Source organism: Panthera uncia, chromosome D1 (genome assembly GCF_023721935.1).
Source record: "Panthera uncia isolate 11264 chromosome D1, Puncia_PCG_1.0, whole genome shotgun sequence".
NCBI lineage: Eukaryota > Metazoa > Chordata > Mammalia > Carnivora > Felidae > Panthera > Panthera uncia.
The window spans coordinates 56,976,668-56,996,576 of record NC_064808.1 but is presented as its reverse complement, the minus strand read 5'-3'; the positions used below and the strand labels follow the sequence as shown (position 1 = coordinate 56,996,576).

Sequence of the window (19,909 nt, the reverse complement as noted above, 5' to 3'; positions counted from 1 at the left end):
TGCTACAGACACATAGAGATGCTAGATGAACTCCAGCAGAAATGTTTTATTTTTACTACCAGATCTGAAAAATGTGAAGAGAAGGCCCAAGATGTCAGAAATGAAAAAGAAATGAAATCTCAAAGCCAGAACAGGGTACAGGTGATGTGCCTTAGCAGCACACAGGGTTTTCACACTTAGCTATCTAGATCCTACGGGCTGTGGGCTAGGGTTCCACCGTACATTAAGGAGTGGGAGATGAGGTTTCAGTCCCAGCCAGGTGAGGAAGCTGGAACAGAGACCCCTGAATAAAGCCCTGACATTGGAAGATCTGCCCCCTTCCACGCAAAGGACTGGGAAACTGTACCCCAGCGTTAGCGAACTTGTAAGGAAGCCTCATGTCTAAAGAGGCTGTAGGTGGGGGAAAAGGACACTCATGAGAAATGAGAACCCTAATCTCTGCCAAATGCATATGGGGGAGGTGTTAAATTTACTTTGCCTATATGCACAGGCACCTACTGAGATAAAGTGACATAAAAATTGGTCCAGGCCATTAAAATTCTTAGGTTAGGACTGAAGTCAGACCTATTAAAATTCTTAGGTTAGGGCTGAAAGGTATATTCAAAATAGCTCTGTGGGGATGCTTAACAATCCAGGGCTTGAGGAAGTCACTAGGAAAAACAATCCCTGATGAAGAGACTCACAAAATATAACAAACCACATGTGGAAAGAAATGACCAAAATAGAGCGTCAAAGCACATAACAAACTAGATAGAAAAGGGGTAAAAATAGAACCATCTGAAAGAGACTCTGAATTAGGATGATTAAAACAGAGATAAGAAAAGGAATAGAAGCCATAATAATAATAATAATAATAATAATAATAAAACAGAATAGTAGGAGAAAATAGTTGGGAGACTTGAAAAACATCCACATAGAACTTCCAGAAATGAAAAGCAGCCCCTGAAATTAAAAACTCAACGGATGAGTCAAACTACATATATTAGATGTAGTTGAAGAGGTATTAGAAGAGAGATTTGAGGAAATCACCCCAAATGGAGTAAAGACAGAAAAGGATAGAAGCCTTCAATAAGAGCTTAAGAGATATGAAGGATAAAAAGAAAAATTCAAGCATAGGCGTTCCAGAAAGATTTAATAGAGGGAATGGTAGAAAATCATTACTTAAAATATTATAGCTGTATTAGTAAGGGTTCTCCAGAGAAACAGAACCAACATATGTGCGTAGGGATATGTATATGTGTATACATGCACGCACACACACACACACACACACACAGAAATTCATTATAAGGAATTGGCTTACACAACCATGGCAGCTGACAAGTCCCAAGGTTTGCAGTTGGCAAGCTGGACACCCACGAGACCCAATGGTATATTTCCAGTCTGAGTATGAAGGCCTGAGAACCTTGAGAGCCAGTGGTGTAAGTTCTAGTCTGGAAGCCAGCAGGCTTGAGACCCAAGAGAAGCTGATGTTTCAGTTTGAATCTGGAGGCCAGAGAGGGCAAATATCTCAACTCAAACAGCTAGGCAGGAAGAGTTCTTTCTTACCCGTCGGGAGAGTCAGCCTTTTTGTTCTAGTCAGGCCTGATCTGATGAGGGCCACCCACATTAGGGAGGGCAATCTGTTATGTGTCACCCCAAAATGCCCTCACAGACACACCCAGGATAATGTTTGACCAAATACCTGGGTGCCCCCATGGCCCGTTCATACCCTGATGAAACTGTGAAACTGCAAGGCCAAGAAAAAAAAAAAAATAAAAGCTCTCCGTGAAGAGGGACAGATTTCCAATGTGTTAATTGCAATGAAGGCAGCCTTCTCATCAGCAACAGCAGAAACCAAAAGACAGAAGGATAATATTTGCAAAGCGTGGAAAGAAAATAAATCTCAACACGGAATTCTATACACAGTTAAATTCATAAGCGAGAGCTAGCTTTTCAGACAATTTCAGACACGCAAAGCCAATGAGTTTACCTCACACAAACTCTCGCTGAAAGACCACTAGGGGATATGCTTCAGTGAGAAAATTCAGTCCAGAAAGAAGATGTAAGGAGTGGGATACAAGTGAGGTCAGGGCTCCAGCCGGCTCCCCCGTCAGCCCGGAGAGCCGAGTATGAACATTCCAGGAATTTTGAGATCTGGCTGCTAAATATGGTCATCGTTGAACATCAAATTATATAAACTTACAGTTAAATGAATGATTTCTTTAAAAAGGTAAAAAAAAATCCTCACAAATGCATCACTTTTTAATTATTTTACTACAATGCTTCTACTATCTACGTTCTTGGGGTTATTCGTATTTCTTGTATCTAATGGAAGAAGGTGCTACAAAATTGTGTGCTAGTGTGCATTTCTCCTCATCTCTGTATTTCAGTGATGTCACGTTGGCAACCCGAGCATTTATACCCCAGAGATCAACAAATGCTACAAATCAGGGCTCCCTTACCCAATACCAACGTAAAAACTAGTTGTTAAAATATCTATCAGCACACCACTGAATACAAGAAACAGCGGTTTCCACTTCCAGGTATGTATCCGAGAACTGAAAACATATATCCACAAAAATACTTGGACACATAAGTTCACAGCAACCTTATGCATAACAGCCAAAGGGGGGGAACAATTTAAATGTCCATCAACTAGTGACTAGCAAATAAAATGTTGTTTATCCATACAGTGGAATAGTATTCAGGCATAAAAAGAACGAAGTACCGATGCATGACCCAACATGGATGAGCCTTGAAAACATTACGCTACGTGAAAGAAGCCAGACATGAAAAGCCATATATTATGTGATTCCATTTATTGAAATTTCTAGAACAGGCAAATCCATAGAGACAGAAAGTAGTTTAGTGGTTGCCAGGGGCTGGAGATAGGAGGGAATGGGGAGTGACCGGTAATAGATATGGGATTTCTTTGGGGGGTGATGCAAATGTTCTAAAATCGGATAGTGGTGATGGTCACACGATTTTGTGAGTACACTAAAAACTGCAGAATTGTATACTTAAAAAGGGTGAATTTCATTGTACGTGAATTATATATTTAAAAAAATTTTTTTAATGTTTATTTATTTTTGAAAGAGAGAGAGACAGAATGTGAGTGGGGGCAGGGGGCAGAGAGAGAGGGAGACACAGAATCCAAAGCAGACTCCAGGCTCCAAGCTGTCAGCATAGAGCTGGATGTTGGGCTCGAATTCACAAACTGTGAGATCATGACCGAAGCTGAAGTCAGAAGCTCAACCGACTGACCCACCCGGGAGCCCCACGTGAATTATATTTTGATAAAATGAAGGGACTAAAGAAAGGTAGGCAAAGAAATTAATACCAAGGCTTGTAAATATAAATAATACCGGCTGTTAAATCATCTAATGGGGAGGGGAGGGTGGTTAAAATAAATTGGAACCAAAATACTAAAAACCAAATTACTGGAAGATGGAGGGGGTGGAGATTGGAAATAAAGAATTCTAAGGATCCTGAAGTCTTCACAACGAGCTAGAGATAGTGACTGACTTAACAACGTTATTTCAAGTGTGCACATTAATAATGGAAGAACTCCCACTGAAAGAACAGAATTAGAATGTATAACTTCCAAACCATTAGTGAGAATAAAAAGGAAGTAGAGAAAACACCTAAATCAAAGACATCAGGATAAAAGAATAAAGCAAACACGTGGCAAACCAACAAAACAATGGAAAAAATCCCCGATATATCATCCTAATAAGAAATATAAACATGACTGAGACAAGACAAAGATTCTCAGATTCGATTTTTAAAAATCCAGCTGTACGTTGATTACAAGAACACATTCACAAGGTAATGAACCAGAAATTTTAAAAGGCTGGGGGAAAATATACTGAGTCAACACTAATGAAATAATGCAATCATAATAGATTTTAAGGCAAAAAGCATTGTTAGAGATACGGTCATATGCTTTAGTGACAAAAGGGACAGTTCATCAGGAAGATATAATGACCTAGAACCTCTCTGTACCAACGGAAAAAAACACTGCCTCCAGATAAGATTATGCAGAGACAAGGACAAATCCACATAGAGATTCTAACACGTCTTCCTCAGTAGCTGATTAAGTTGATGAAATATTTGTAAGGCTGTAGGAGATTTGAAGACCACAACAGTCAAGCTTTTTCTTTTCATCTTTCTACACACACACACTCCCAGGCCTCGAAAGTTCCTCCTCCCTGTAGCTGCGGAGTCCACTGCCAAAATTTGTGGATTCTCACAGTACAGTGGGTTGGTTCTGTGCCAATCCCCTTTCATCCTATAGCTAGTTCTTGGCTCAGACTGTAGTTGCCTCTTGCCTGAACCACTATAATTGTCTCCTAATTGACCCCCCTGTATTTATGGAGGATCGCCCAAATGACATGTGGCTCAGTAGTTTCATTTTGATGCTATATATTTTATCTTTGGATTAGGCCAGACTAAAGGTATTATGATATTTCAGTCACAGTGGAAGTACTTTTACTAAACTGAGTTCTAGTGTGAAGTTATTGGTTATTTGGAGGGATGGTAAAGACAGAATCCTAGGAAACTCCCTCTGGCTGGTATATTATTCCAGGTACATACAGTTCTCTCTCTATGAGGAATCTTGTGGGGGAAATATTCTGAAATCTATGCTTCTGTCCAACCAATTTCTATATATTTTATGGACACCAAATCATGCAACTGATATTTCCACTTTGCTAGGGTCACTAGGAAACTCAGTCAAATTGGTAGGCCACTTTTTTTTAATGTTTTTTAAAATTTATTCTTGCGAGAGAGAGAACACGAGCCGGGGAGTGGCAGAGAGAGAGAGACACAGAATCTGAAACGGGCTTCAGGCTCTGACCTGTCAGCATAGAGCCCCATGCGGGGCTTGAACTCACCAACCGTGAGATCATGACCTGAGCTGACGTCAGATGCTTAACTGACAGAGCCACCCAGGCGCCCCCGCAGGCCACTTTTAACAGGTATATAAATAACTAATATTTATTGAATACTTGCTGTGAAGCAAGCACTGCTCCAAATGCTTTACATGTTTTAATCTATTTAACCCTCATCTCATTCCAATGAAATATGACCACTGAGTCTTCAGCATGCATGTGAGGAAAATACCTGAGACCAGAGAGAGAACTATCCCAAAGAACTAGAAGGAACGATTCCCAAAGATCACCCAGGCTCAGTTCCTGTTCCAACATTCAGAGTAGCAGGCATGTTTCACAAGGCATCAGGTTCATTACAATAGTGGGGCAAAATTAGCCCTAGACTAATATTGCTCTGGTTCCTTCTAACAAGGTTTAAAGGCAATACCCAAAAGTTATTTCCAGAATTGCAAAATCCTTCGATTGAAACTGACCAAGATGAGTAGAATGGGTAGATAAGAACATTAAAACAGTTACAACTGAAGCCCGTGTGTTCAAGAAGCTAGAGAAAAGACTAAGCTGTTAATTAGAGGCATAGAAGATACAAAAAAGATCCAAATCATAGTAGCAACAAACACTCAGTGCCCATATCTTGGTTTCTAAATACCATTCTCCAAGAAAAGAAACAAGCATCTTTTAGAGAAATGTTTTGATTGATGATCTAGAACAGGGAAAATACAAGACGATTCTGGAGCACACTGTAGTACTAGAAAGTAAGAAAGTGTTTAAAAACAAAGGAATGGGAGCATGTCAGAGAGACACAGAAGTCAACCTGAAAGAGCATCCAATGGCCAAAACTGGAACAATTTGAGCAACAAAATAAATAACATCGCGTTGGATTATAATGCAAAATATCAAACAAATATACGTGAGATAGAAATAAATATATATCCGACTGAATAAACAAATTGGGGAGAAAGATAATTATTTCACACAAATAATATATGCAGATACTCCCCTTTCGCGAGAGGTGGAACTTAATCACTCCCCTTCCCTGAGTGTGGGTTGAAATGGGTGATTTGCTTCCAAAGAACAGAGTATGGAAAGGGAAAAACAGTATCTTCACTGAAGGAAAATCTACCAAAACTACCTACTCAAGTGATTAAAGTGAATGTCACCAAGGAGGTCATGTGGCTCTCACATGCCCTCTAATTTGGTGTAGTAACAAGAACACTTTACCTCCTATTCCTTCTCAAAATCCGTAACCCAAGTCTAATCGTGAGAAAAACATCAGACAAACCCAAATTAAGGGATGTTATGTAAAATACATGACCAGTGCTCTGTCACTGGGGACTGGACCAGTGCTCTTGAAAACATTCAAGGTCATAAAAAACAAGATAAGATTGAGAAACCATCATGGGTCAGAAGAGACTAATGAGACATAACAACTAAATGAGATTGTTCCTGGAACAGAATAAAAGACATTAATGGAAAAGCTGTTGAAATCTGGATAAAATGTGGGGTTTTGTTAATCGTCATGCAACAACATTGGTATCTTAGTTTGGGGATAAGTGCACCCCAGTGATGTAAGATAACAACATTGGGAGAAACTAAAACTGGATGAAGGGCATTTGGGAATACTCTGTGCCATCTCCGCAAATTTTACATAAATCTAAAATTATTCCAAAATAAAAAAAAAATTTAAAAACCAAGTCAAATTTCTTGAGATGGAAACTGCCATATTTGAGATGAATACGCAAAATGAGATTAAAATAGAGTGGATGTTTCCGAAGAAAGCATTAGTGAATTTGGGGACACAGCAATAAATACTAGAAGGAGGAGACAAAAAGGAAAAAATTGAACAGAATCAGTGAGCTGTGGGACAACTTCAAGTAGCCTACTATTCATGTGATCGGAGTTCCTAAAGGAGAGAGGGGCAGAAAAATATTTGAAGAAATAATGTCCATAAATTTTCCAAATTTGATGAAAAGTTTAGGCCCACAAATCCAAGAAGCTCAGTGAACCCTAAGCACAAGGACATGAATAAACCCCCCCAAAACAAAAACCAACTATACCAGGGCATATAAAATCAAATCGCTAAAGTCAGTAATAAAGAAAAGATGTTAAGAACAGCAAAAGAGGAAACAGTACATATGCAAGAACAAAGATAAGAATTACAGCAGACTCTTCCTCAGAAATAATGCAAGCCTAAAGACAGTAGAGCAAAATATTCAAGGTACAGAAAAAAAATGTCAACTTATAATTTGAAAATATCTTTCAATAACAGATGTGACAATGGGAAAAGAAAAGTCTTTTCAATAAAAGAAGCCTTTTCAATAAGCACAGGAATAACTTGAGTCCACATGCGAAAGAATGAAGTTGGGACACTTACCTCACACCATATACAAACACAAACTCAAAATGGATCAAAAACCTAAATATAATAGCTAAACTATAAAGCTCTTGGGAAAAAACATAGGGATAAATCTTCATGACTTTTGATTTGGCAACGGTTTCTTAGCACAAAGCAACCAAAATATAAGTCAATAAATAAACTGGACTTCCTCAAAATGAAAACTTTTCTGTATCAAAGGACACTATCAAGAAAGTTAAAAGACAATCCATAGAATGGCAGAAAATATTTGCAAATCATATATCAAATGAAGGTCTAGTATCCAGAATATATAAAGAACTCTTCCAAGTCAACAATAAAAAGACAACCCAAATAAAAAGTGGGCAAAAAGGCTTGTGTAAGAGACATTTCTCCAAAGATACACATATGGCCAGAAAGCACACCAAAAGATGCTTGACATCATTAGTTTTTAGTTTTTAGGGGAAAAACAATGAGATTCCACTTCACATTCACTAGGATGGATATACATATATCATATCCATCCTAGTGAATATCCATCACTATATATGTGTATACATGTATATGTACATGTATACATATATACATGTATATATGTGTGTATATATATATATATCTCCCACTATATATATATATATATATATATCTCCCACTATATATATAAAGGGAATCCACTATATATCCACTATACATATAAAGGGAAAATAATAGGTGTTGGCAAAAATGTGGAGAAATTGGAACCCTCACTTCATACACTGCTGGTGAGAATGTAAAATGGGCAATCACAGCGGAAACAGTCTGGCGGTTCCTCAATAAGTTAAGCATAGAAACACAATATGACCAAGCAATTCCATTCCTAAGTATATACCCAGGAGAATTAAAAATGGGTGTTCAGGGGCACCTGGGTGGCTCAGTTGGGTAAGCGTCTGACTTTTGATCTTGGCTCAGGTCACGATCTCACAGTTTGTGAGATCGAGCTCCACATCTGGCTCTGCGCTGACAGCATGGAGCCTGCTTGGGATTTTTCTGTCCCTCTCTGCCCCTCCCCTGCTCGCACTCTCTCTCAAAATAAATACACATTCCAAAAAATTTTTAAAAAATAGGTGTTAAAAAAACTTGTACACACACATTCATAGTACCACTATTACTATTCATAATAGTCAAAAGATAGCAACACAAAAGTATATCAATGGATGAATGGATAAACAAAATATGGCATATCAATACAATAGAATATTATTCAGCCATAAAAAGGAATGAAGTACTGATACATGCTACAATATGGATGAATCTTGAAAACATTATGCTAAGTGAAGAAGCCAGGCACAAAAGGCCACATATTGCATGACTACTTTTATATGAAAATTTCAGAATAAGCAAATTCATTGAGACAGAAAGTTGATTAGTGGTTACCAGGGACTCCGGGTTGGGGGGGAGGAATGGGGAGTGTCTGCTTAATGGATACAAGATTTCCTTTTGGAGTGATGAAAGCCTTCTGGAACTAGATAGTGGTAGTGATTGCACAATACCATAAATATTCTAAATGTCACTGAAACGTACATTTTAAAAGGTCAATCTGGTGAATTTTGTTATGTGAACTTCGTCCCAATAAAAAAAAGCAACTACCATTGAAGTCTATTCTTTTATTCACCTAGCAAACAATTGTTGAACAATGCCAGGCAAGCTTTAATCTGGATGCGGGGAATACGGAGACTAATTAAATGTGGTTTGGCTTTTGGGGAGCCAAAGCCGGTAAGGTAAGGGAGGAAAAACATTCTGCAAACAATTCAGGTCAATTAAGTGTTAAAGTTTCCTTGACCTGAGAATGTGTGGCTGCTTTCCCATTGCAAAGAACAGCAAGGATAAGGTTAAGGCTTGAGTTGCTGAGTAGGAGTTTGCTGGGTGGATGGAGGGGGGGGGGGGATTCCAGGCAGAGGGCGGGATCTGTGGAAGCTCAAAAAGCTGGGGTCCAAAAGCCTCCGGTTTTCAGTACACTTTAAACCATACAGCACGTGTGCGGGCAGTGTGGAGGATGGACTTCAGGATAGTGAGGTGACAGGTTGGTAACCGCCTTCATCTGGTTGCAGTGGGTGATGCCAAGAAATGTTAGGGGAATGACATGGACCTCACTGAATGTGAGGGTCCAAGAAAGTAGGACTCCAAGATCGGGCCGCTTGGTGGGTGGTGAATCCCGCAGGTCCCTAAAGTTGGTCTGCAAGACTTTCTGTTCTCAGAGCACATCAAACCAGATTCACACCCCTCTCCCCCTTCGTATATATTCTACTTTTTTGATGATTTTTTTTTTTTTTTGCATTTTAAACCTACTTCCCTTTTCCTTAGGCTTCCTCTGTTTTCCTGTTCGAAATATGCGTTACTATGGAAATGTCATGGCACAGTATAGTGGCATTTACAAGTGAAATGTAAAAAATTTTCAGAACATCTCAAAACGCACCAAGTCTATGGTTTAGGAATATAAACCCTAATGATGTGAGAGCATTCACGCCTTCAGACACTGTGTCATAAATATAAACACACCCGGAAATTCGAGACGGCAGAGAGGAGATAGCTGAGAACTTTATTAGGATTTATGTGTCCAGATTTTAAAAACGTGTATGAGAAATATTAAAAACATAAAACCCAACACACTACTTGAAAAGGACATCTGGAAAAAATGAATGACAGAATGCCAGCATTTACTTGTGAATACACACCTCTGGTAGAAGGACCAGAGGGCCTGGACACCCCAAGGAAACTTGGAAAAATCTTTGTCCTACTTCTGTGCTATAAATATGTTCCTTAAAAATTGCATATAAATCAACGGTTGGTAAATCATATATGTATCAAACATAAGGCTGACTGCTGTTTTAAAGATACCTTCACAATGTACACATCAGTAAAGGCAATTATTACCAATGGAGTAATGGAAAAAAACTCACTGCACTGAGTGAAATTCAAGGTCCTTCATTATTATCCTGGCTCCGCCACCAGCTGGATGTGTGATTCAAGAAAATCACTCAACCTCCCTGGGCCAATTTCCTCATCGAATCTGATTTGTGGTTCAATGGATTCCTCATCGAATTCCTCATCGAATCTGAGTTGTGATTCTGAATTTTCTCTTAGTAGGTTCCTAGAGCAAGGTATAGGGGTACTGGCCTCCAGCCTAACATCTAGTTGCTTCTGAGAGACAATACCTCACACTGAATCCTGGGGATGGTATAGCCAGCAGGCCACTTACCACTGTTCTGTGTATTTTGTCTCTCTGTACCCCACTTTCTCATTCCTACAATCACCCTGTGTATGATCATCCTAACTTTTTGCCCCAAATTCTGTGTAAAAGCTTGTTCCTTACAGTCGTCCTCTGGAAAAGACTCACAGTTGAAGGTGGGAGCCCATTCTCAGTGGTCTCTCCACCTCTGGCCCTGCCTCCATGCCACGAGGCCGGGCACAGCCTCAGGGCAAGGGCTGTACCCTCTGTGCCTACCACAGGCCCAGACCTGAAGAGGAAATTCAGTAAATGAATGGATGTTTCTGGAGGAGGAAGATGAGCCAGGGAAATGGGTCTGGTGAAGTACCTGAACCCCTAGGGGTGAACTTTTGGCTGCTATTTTCCAACATTCCTTGAACCTTCCAAAATTTCCACAATGGGGCAGAAATATAAACATACCATAAGCATTAAACCCGCCTTTTCCTGGCTTTTTGTCAATGCCCTGGTATCCCATAAATAACGCAAACTTTGCCTGGCTCACCAGTACTGGGAATAGGGCATAGGGCACACAGCTTTAACAGAAACAGCCATTGTGGTCTGTGCATCTGTTTTACTTAAACAGCAATGACACCCCCGCATTTGTCTTTGTGGACCTAACACCTGCCATCTAGCCCGAGGCAAAGACCCCTGCCAACTGGCTTCAGAAAAGGCCATTTATCAACAGTGTTTAGGCACCACCTTGAGTAATCTGCCATACAGGAAGTACAAAACAAAACTGTAGGAATTATTTGTCTTCTTAAGCAAAAACAGGTTTAAGCCTTATTAACTGGCAAGAGCTAGAAGGCAGAGTCAGGATTTTTGCCGATTACTACCATGTTGTAGAGTAATTCAAGAGACATTAGGAAGACTAAAGAAGCAAAGGAAGAGGTGCCTGGGTAGCTCAGTTGGTTGAGTGTCTGACTCTTGATTTCGGCTCAGGTCATGATCTCAGGGTCATGGGGTCAAGCCAAGTCGAGCCCACCACCCCCGCTCTGGTGCTGAGCCTGCTTAAGATTCTTCTCTCTCTCCCTCTACCCCTCTCCCTTGCTTGCACTCTCTTTCTTTCTAAAAACAAAAGCAAACAAAAAACAAAACAAACAAAAAAAGGAAATCACTATCTACTTAGTACTACATGCCAAGTCTTGTGTTGGGCATCACCTACGTTATTTAATGTAAGCTTCACATCTAATCATCACTATCTAACATGCTATATTCTTGCTCTTAAATGTATGCTCAGAAGGAGGAACATTCTTTTGTCTCATTTATTGCTATATCTTTAGAGTCTAGGACAGTGTCAAATACACATAAGCAGTCAATAAATATTTGTTGAATGAACAAAACAAGTCCATGAGATAAGTGTTATTATTCTCCTTTTACAGATGAGTAAACTAGAGTGCTCCAAGGGTGCAAATGAATTGCCCAAAGTCACGTGGTCTATTAAGGAGCCAGAACTAACACCCATGTTTCACTCTTCTGTTCTTTCTACAGACCAACACTTACACTTCAATATTAAAGAACTCTCTCAGGTTGGCAAATCCATAATTTATATGCCTATAGAAGATGTACGTACTCAACTGAAAGTTTGAAATTTTACTGAGAAGATGTTTGGCATTTTAATGATAAACGTTTTGCTACAGCAACAATGGAGGACACATTTTCCCAACATAACAGTCGCATTTATGGATAGGCATTAGCTACATCATTTCTCACTTTAAAATCCTGTAACACGATTACTCTGAAGACATAGATAAAAAGCACAGCAATTCCAGATCCCACCAAAATAACATTTGCAAACTTTAGTTTTGTAAGTTACAACATTACGATGACTCATGATATGCTGTGGGATTCCCAGTTTGGAATACCAAATATTTCCATGTGCGTCCAGGTTGCTTGAGCATCCCAGTATGGGAGGAGGCAGGCTTGGCACATCAATAGGCATTTCTATCCTAAAAAAATGATATGGAAGGCTCAAGGATTCTTCAGAGAATCAACTGCAATAAAATCCATCTTGAGAATATTCACTTTGTATGAGAGAATGCGAGAATGAGGTTAATTTTGCTCAGGAGAGTATTCCATATCCTTTCCCATTGTCAGAACATACCTGATCCATTCGTGCTTTTACTTACCTAGGATTACATAACATGGTACCTTCTCATACCACTTTGCCTTTTTTGTAGGGATCCTGGTCACCTGCCTTTCCTCTCGGGCAGGCCCTTTTCCCTTCTGTCCCACTCTTGCTACCCGCAATGCAATGGCATACAGCCTCCGTATCCACCCAGACAGTTCATTATTCATGGACCAAACTAGCGGTTTGGCCTTCACTGTCTTCCATCGCCACCTTTTGGTGCTACTGTCTTATTCTGATAAAAGTAATAACATTTGGACAAATGTTGTTTAAAAGAGAAGAAATGGAAAATTAAAAAAAAAAATACTTATAACCCAACCACACAGAGTTGGCATACCCGTTCTGGTCATTTAAAAGACTGAGCCTGGGTGGCTCAGTCAGTTAAGTGACTGGCTTCAACTCAGGTCATGATCTCACTGTTTGTGGGTTCGAGCCCTGAACTGGGGCTCCGTGCTGACAGTGCAGAGCCTGCTGGGGATTCTCTTTCTCTCTCCCTCTTTCTCTGCCACTCCCCGACTTGTGCTTTCTCTCTCTCTCTCTCTCTCTCTCTCTCTCAAAATAAATAAACTTAAAAAAAAGAGAGACAATTTTGGATTTATATATACTATTTTGTATAACACCCTTTTCACTTAATATAAGCATTTCGCCATGGTGTTTTAACTGCTCATAAACGTTAATTATAATGACTGCATAATAGTCTATTGTATGGTCATACTGTGATTTATTTAACCAATTTTCTACTGTTGGACTTCTGGGTTGTTAAGCATAAATTCTGCCCACATTTTAGACTATTTCTTTAGGACAGAGTCCCAGAAGTGGAATTAGAGGATCAGGAGATATAAACATTTTTAAAGCTCCTGATAGATACTGCCAAATTGCTTTTCAGAAAGCTGTTGCCAATTTACACTTCCAACACTGCCAGCGTGTTTTCCTACCAATACAGATCTGTCTAAAGGATAATAAAATCTAAGTGGAACATACAGTCCTCAAATTATTCACGCAGTTGGAGAGGCTTCACGACCGCAGCACAGAGACTTACGGCAAAGGTCATACCTATTTTCAGGTATGCAATTAACAATAAGTTAGTGTGGGGACATGGAAGAGAAGTTCTACCCGGGTGAAGAGTAATATAATTAGATTTTAGACTGTCAGATCTAAGGCCCGTGTCTGTTTTCTCCATTGCTGCACCTCGGCACACAGGACAGTGCCTGGGACATATAGTCGCTTGACAAAAATTTTTGGAATTAACACAGAACCTGCTTTCAGATGCAACTATTCAGCAGCTGTAGTATTTCGTCACTCCAGGATTCAAGAAAAACTTGACTTGCTGGATTAAATACCTTTGTAAACATCTGTTCAATCCTGAGATTCTATCTCAATTTTGGGAAACCAGTTTAAATAAAGGTGACACAATACGGCTCTCTTTGGGGGAAAAGCAAGTAAAACAAGGGTACACCCTTGGCCCCAGCGTGCGCTGAATCGTGAGTGTTGTCGCTTCCACAGTAGTCACTTTCATAGGTAAGAACATAAACTCATTCAAATGCTGCCCATGGTCAAGGCAATTTTGGAATCACCTTCAGCTCCTTGTTATCACTGGTTGCAACTTGGAACCATTTGCAGCATCGCCAAAATTGTTTCTGAGATACGAAAAGGGCATAATATAGGTAGTAGTTTGTGTAATATCACTTTTAGTCAAAAACAGCATAGAACTTATTTTGTGAAACAGAATGTGGTTACGATAAACAGTCCATCATTCAGTTGTAGTTCACTCTCCTGGCATCATAAAGATTCCCTTCAATATTCTACAGTCTCCGTGCAGTAAGTGGTCAGACACTGGTGGGTCAATATGGCGTTAACATTATCGATGGAAGAGGATCAGTCATCTGTCATTTTATATACACACTTTACATACACTGGACCAGGGGCAGGCAAACTATGGTCCATGGGCCAAGCCTGGCCCATCATCTGCTTTTCTGTGGTGTATAAGCTAAGAAGTCTAAAAATGGTTTTTTACATTTTTAAATGGTTGAACAAAATCAAAATAGTATTTTGTAACATGTGAAATTCAAATTACAGTATCCATAAAGTTTTATTAGGACACGGCTATGTTCACCTACTTCCGTATTAGCTATATCTGCTTTTGCAATAAAATGCTGAGCAGTTACAACACAGACTGGATGGCCCACAAATCCTAAGACATTTCCTTTACAGAAAAAGTTTTTGTTGACCCCTTTACGAGATCCAAGGGTTGTTGGAAGTATCGAAGTTCCCCACTATAGCTTTTTTATTTCTAGATATTAATACTGGAGAAGGGTGATGCAACCGGTAAGTGTTTGCAAGGATCTGATACGGCAGACTGGAGAAGAGAAATACACGAGGGTTGCCTTGGATAGTGTGTAAAGCCTGGTAAGATCTGAGAGGTCTGATCTAACCAAGAAGCAGTTGGAGAACACAGGGTTTCATATACAGTTCCAGGAGCAAAGGAACCTCTTGCTAATTGAGCCACGTGAGACCCTGGTGAGACCCAATCCCAAGGACCTAGAGGTGAAGTGGTCTGCAAATAGCAGGCTGGCTGAGCAGTGCATGTGATGTAGAGACAGTTCCCCAAGGGTATCGCCGTCCTTTACTAGATGGCCTCAAGTCATTTGGCACCCACATTTATCAAGGCATGTTCACTGGCAAATCTGAATTCTAAGAAATGGATTTGAAAGGAAGTCTCTGGAAAGCAGGCGCCAGGTACACATTCTTCCTAAATAATAACATTTCATTGAGGATTCAGAACCAGGGGCAGAATTCAGAAGATTGCAGAACTATCCACATGTTTTTTAAAATCAAAGATTGGTGAATATTTAATTCTTTCTGGGTTTTTTTTTTTTTTCCATTACCAGTGGGACAGGTGGAAGTAAAATAGTGTGGTGTGAGGGGTAGAGGAAGAATTAGATAAAATCACTGATGGGATGATCTGCCCTGGAAGGTGTCTATTCTCGTGGACTTCTAGTTGTGGAATGTAACATTCCATGTGGATTTTGAACCAGAATGCGGATGGGGACAGAGATCAGCCTGAAAGCCAAAGAGATTCATTAAATGACTGTGTTGAGCTTGAGAATTACAGTCAAGGTTTGCAGATGGCCAGCTCTCCTCCTGATGTCCTACAGAGAGCCAGGCTTCATCTTCTGTTTCCATGGAGCTTACCCAGAGAGGATGGGATTTGGATCTTCTATTTCTGAAAAACTTTCCTGACTCCTGAGCACCAGAGGTAACCAAATTTCCTCTTTAAGAAACCTGTTAACACTGGTTGGCTCTGGGGAGCAGAACCACTGGTGGCTAAGGGTGGGAGGGAGCTTTCTCTTCCTCCCTGTATGTCTCTTAGATAACACAAAAATAAGAACACATACCTCCATGTTGTCCCACCCTGCTTCTTGAGGATAGGAAAGCAACCTGGGGCCACTTTCCCCACTCAAGACTTCAGAGCTGAAGTGAAAAGCTGGAAGAGGGATCTAAAAATTAAGAGTTGTAATGGAAAATCTTGACCAGAAGGGGGAGAGGTGTGATCCTGAACCAGAAAACAAAGCACCAGTGTAGCAGAGGAGAGAGAGCAAACTGGTAGAAAATAGACAGAGGTGTATAAGAAAAGCCAAGGACAAGAGCCTGGGGCACGATGTTGGGTAGATTCTTGAGACTACAGGATTAGCTCAAGAAGCCTGGGTGGGAAGGTGCAGTTCAGGGTTAAAATTTGTGTCGGCAATAAAACCAATTTGGTGGGTGGGCACATAAGGGATACTGTTTTATGAGAACTCTCCCGTCTGGGGATACTCTAGATCATGGTCTGGCCTCAGGTTTAGCAACTCTGAGCAGCCATGTATAGATGGTTTGCTGTGGATGAGTGTTAGGGCAGAAATTTTACTTCCCCAAATCTGAGCTGTCTTAGGGTCTATTATCATTTCATTGAATATTTTCCGGGAAGCCTCGCAAATGGGCAATGGGCCCCAGTAGTACCGTAGATCGACCTGACTAGTACTCAGCACAAGAGCTAAAGTAAAACATTAAGTCCTTTTCCTTATAGCTACTTGTAACAATTTGAATTCACACTCTTGATTACCTGCTTCCAGTAGCTGTGTCCAAACCCTGTCTGGGCCACCATTGCTTGTGGTACCCTATGCTCCAGCATGGTCTTGGTCCAGCATCTTTGGAAGGCTCACGCCAGCCCTGTTTACAGGACAGGAATGAGTCCAGAAATAAGTTCTCTCAGGTTGGAGATGTTGCCTAGAGATACTGTTGTAGGATCCTGGCCCTGGCCGAGGAGCATCCAATTCTCCAATAATTACCACTGAACCTAGCAAGGATTAATGAGGTTCAGCCCCAAAGTTGCAACAGCCAGGTACGGGGCCTTTGTTCCAGAAGTGCAGTGTTCCTGGTGGCAAGTGCTTGTGGGGAACCCAGAACCTCTTCTGATGTGGAAGACGTCAGATGACGTCCTGAAACAGAAAGTCTACAAATCGCTAAGTAGGTAGAAGTCTATGAGCTGTTGTTTGGTTTAAGATTTTTCTTGCACAAGATCTTTTATTTGTTGCATAAGGTGTAGGTTTAAGGGTGCCTCAAAACTGACAGGTGTTAGTTGGGAATATGCCATTTTTTGAAGGGGACAGAGATAGTGAAAGAACAGAACTAAAAATAACTGTGTTGAATAATTAAGTGCCGGGCTTCTCTCAACCAATATGGTTTACTAATCTACTAGTTCAATAATAGGAGCTTTGCATGTGAAAACCCTTGGGTAAAACAGACATTGGCTATTCCTGTGAAATGCTGTTTTTAACCATCTTCCACTGCATCTCCATCAGGCATTTCTGAGATGTCTCCAGTCTATGTGGTATTACTTGGAATCCACTTGGGAAAAGTTCCACTGCATAAATCCTGGCAGAGAGGCAGAAAGAGATAAAGGAGTTCGAACTTGCAGAGAATGCTTTTTTTTTTGGCGTTGGGGGGGGGGGTCTGATGGAAAAATTAGATAATCAAATAAGTGAATTATTATAAACCTAGCCACAGACTCAGGGGATGCAATTTATAAAATAATGGCATAGTTGGGGCAGAGGAAGGGAAGCAAATTATCCCAAATTGTTCATCTTCTGCAACACTATTATCTTCCTCCAGACTTTGCTATTTCAGCCAAGAGTGCCATCATTTTCACACTGATGCAGGTTTGAAGCCTCATGCTGTTTCACCTGCTTGGGAAGCTTCCGCTAATTTCCTAGCCTCCTGTCTCACCCTTCCTTATGGATCCAGTTCAGGAATCATCTCATCTGGAAGTCCACCCACCTTGTGGTGACCGTGTTTTATAATTTCACACTTTCAATGCCCAGGAGTGTTTTTAAAACTGCACGTGCTCAAAAAACACCCGACAGTGTTGGTATTAGTTATAGCTGTGTGGGAATCAGCACATGAGCAGCAGACGCCCTTAATTCAAGGTCTAGAGTATCCTCTTGTCTTCCTCCTCACACATCACAGCCTGGGCCTGAGTCTCCTCACTTATATTTTCTAGGACCAAATCCTCCTTTTCCAGCAGAGGAGTTACCCAAACGAATGGGGGTGCGAAGCATGGGACTAATGAAACAAATCCAGCTCTTCTGTGAGAGACAGGTCTGTGAGATTAGTATGGGTGGCCAACCTCTCAATACTGAGGGGTTCCTACTGAGTCATTTGGGCTGGATATGCCCCTAGCATTGCTCACTAGGTCGGCGTGCCACAGCCTTCTGTACCGTACCTCAGGTCCTGCCTGGGAAGCAGGCTGGAACTGTAGGCCTTCTTTTGGGGTCCTCCCAGAAGAATATGCCTTCCTGAGGACAGAAAGACTCCAGGGGGTCCTGTTCCCACCTTTCAATGGTATGAACCCCTGAGGCAGGATGTTGAGAACACGGGAACAGGATAGCCACAAGCTAAGGTCTGGGCAGCAAGGAGATCCAAACTTGTTAAGCAAAAGAATTCAAGAACAAACAAGTACCAGCAGTCAACAGCCAGAAGTTCTTCAAAACTGGAGGATGGCCCAGCAGTCCAGCAAGAGTAACTGGGAGGGCTGTGACATGGGGGAAGGAATGGTAAAGACTGAAAATGGAGGGGCAGCAAAGGAAGGTGCCCAACTGTGAGGCAGCTTTCTACCTCAGGCTCGGCCACCTCACATTCCTTTCACCATGGTGTGAACCAGTCCTGAGCTGCTCTGGTGGGAAGGCTTGTTGATGATGAAGCATGCAGAAGCTGGCTGGCAGGGAAGTGGTTCTGGGGATGAGATACAGGCAGAGGTATCTCCCCGCCAGCTTCACACTGGAGATGAGTCCATGTTTCAGAACTTGTTATCTTTTTCCTTACACACGAGCTATTTTTCCTAGTTTCCCTTGAAAGATCAGACCGAAAGTCAAGTTTCCCAGGCTGAGGTTCATCCTTCAAAATACCCGAGAGGACTTTTGCAGAAACTTTTCTCATATTCAAGTTTTCTTTCAGAATGAGTCTAACAGTTTCTTTATCTAAATTTAACTCTTCGGCCATCATCCTCACTGTCAACCGCCTGTTTGAACAAACCAAGTCCTTGACCTTCTGAATATTTTCATCCGTCCGGTGGGTGACTGGACGGCCACTTCGGGCGTCATCTCGAACGTCTTCCCGCCCTTCTTTAAACCTTTTGTGCCAGTCGAAAACTCTGGCCCTGGACATGACTTCATCCCCATAAGCTTCTTTTAAAAGGTGGTGGGTCTCACTTGCAGACTTGTTCAATTTGACGCAAAATTTGATACTAATCCTTTGTTCTAGATAGCGGTCACTCATTCTGGCACTTAACACAGGAACGTTAAGACCACGACTGTAAGGGAAGACAGAGAAACCAATCTCTATAGGGCTGCAAGTGGAATCATGTCGCTATTAATGCTCCTCCAGAAGCCTCACCAGGGAGGAGTAATTGCTTTTCTGAGTTTTTGCCCCTCAGCTTCCGGGTCGAGGCTGGGGAGGCCTGTCCTGAGAAGCTAACCTGGCCCGAGGGCCAAAGAGAAGCTGTAAAGCTGGGGAAAATGAAATCTACACGTCTCCGTCCAACTTGTGCACGTAGATCTGCCAAGAGTGTGCCAGTCAGCAAGGTCTTCCCGATTCTGCGGCCCTTAAGAGTGTATGGCGATTTCTGCAATAGAGGCCTAAGTGGTGGCAACGGAAGCAAGCAAGGAGAGATGCACCGGCGATACGACGTGCAAGCTCGCCCCAGATCTGCAAAAACCCGCGCAAGCCAAACCTACCGAAAGTGCCGGGGGCTCGCCTGCTCTAGAGTCCCGGGAGACACGCCC

At 41.3% G+C, this 19,909-nt stretch overlaps 1 protein-coding gene across 1 annotated transcript; it reads right to left on the bottom strand.

Annotated features, from left to right (window-relative positions):
• Positions 1 to 11,712: 11,712 nt before the first annotated feature.
• On the bottom strand, positions 11,713 to 19,891 carry GVQW3 (GVQW motif containing 3). The gene is made up of 2 exons (XM_049652507.1): positions 16,693 to 19,891; positions 11,713 to 12,414 (listed from the first exon to the last, which is right to left on the bottom strand). The coding sequence occupies exon 1, from the start codon at positions 19,401 to 19,403 to the stop codon at positions 18,771 to 18,773; it is 633 nt and encodes a 210-aa protein (XP_049508464.1). The 5' UTR covers positions 19,404 to 19,891; the 3' UTR covers positions 11,713 to 12,414; positions 16,693 to 18,770.
• Positions 19,892 to 19,909: the final 18 nt, after the last annotated feature.

Coding starts and splice junctions, on each gene's coding strand:
- GVQW3 (XM_049652507.1), bottom strand. CDS start 19,403: ATGAGTGACCGCTATCTAGAACAAAGGATTAGTATCAAATTTTGCGTC.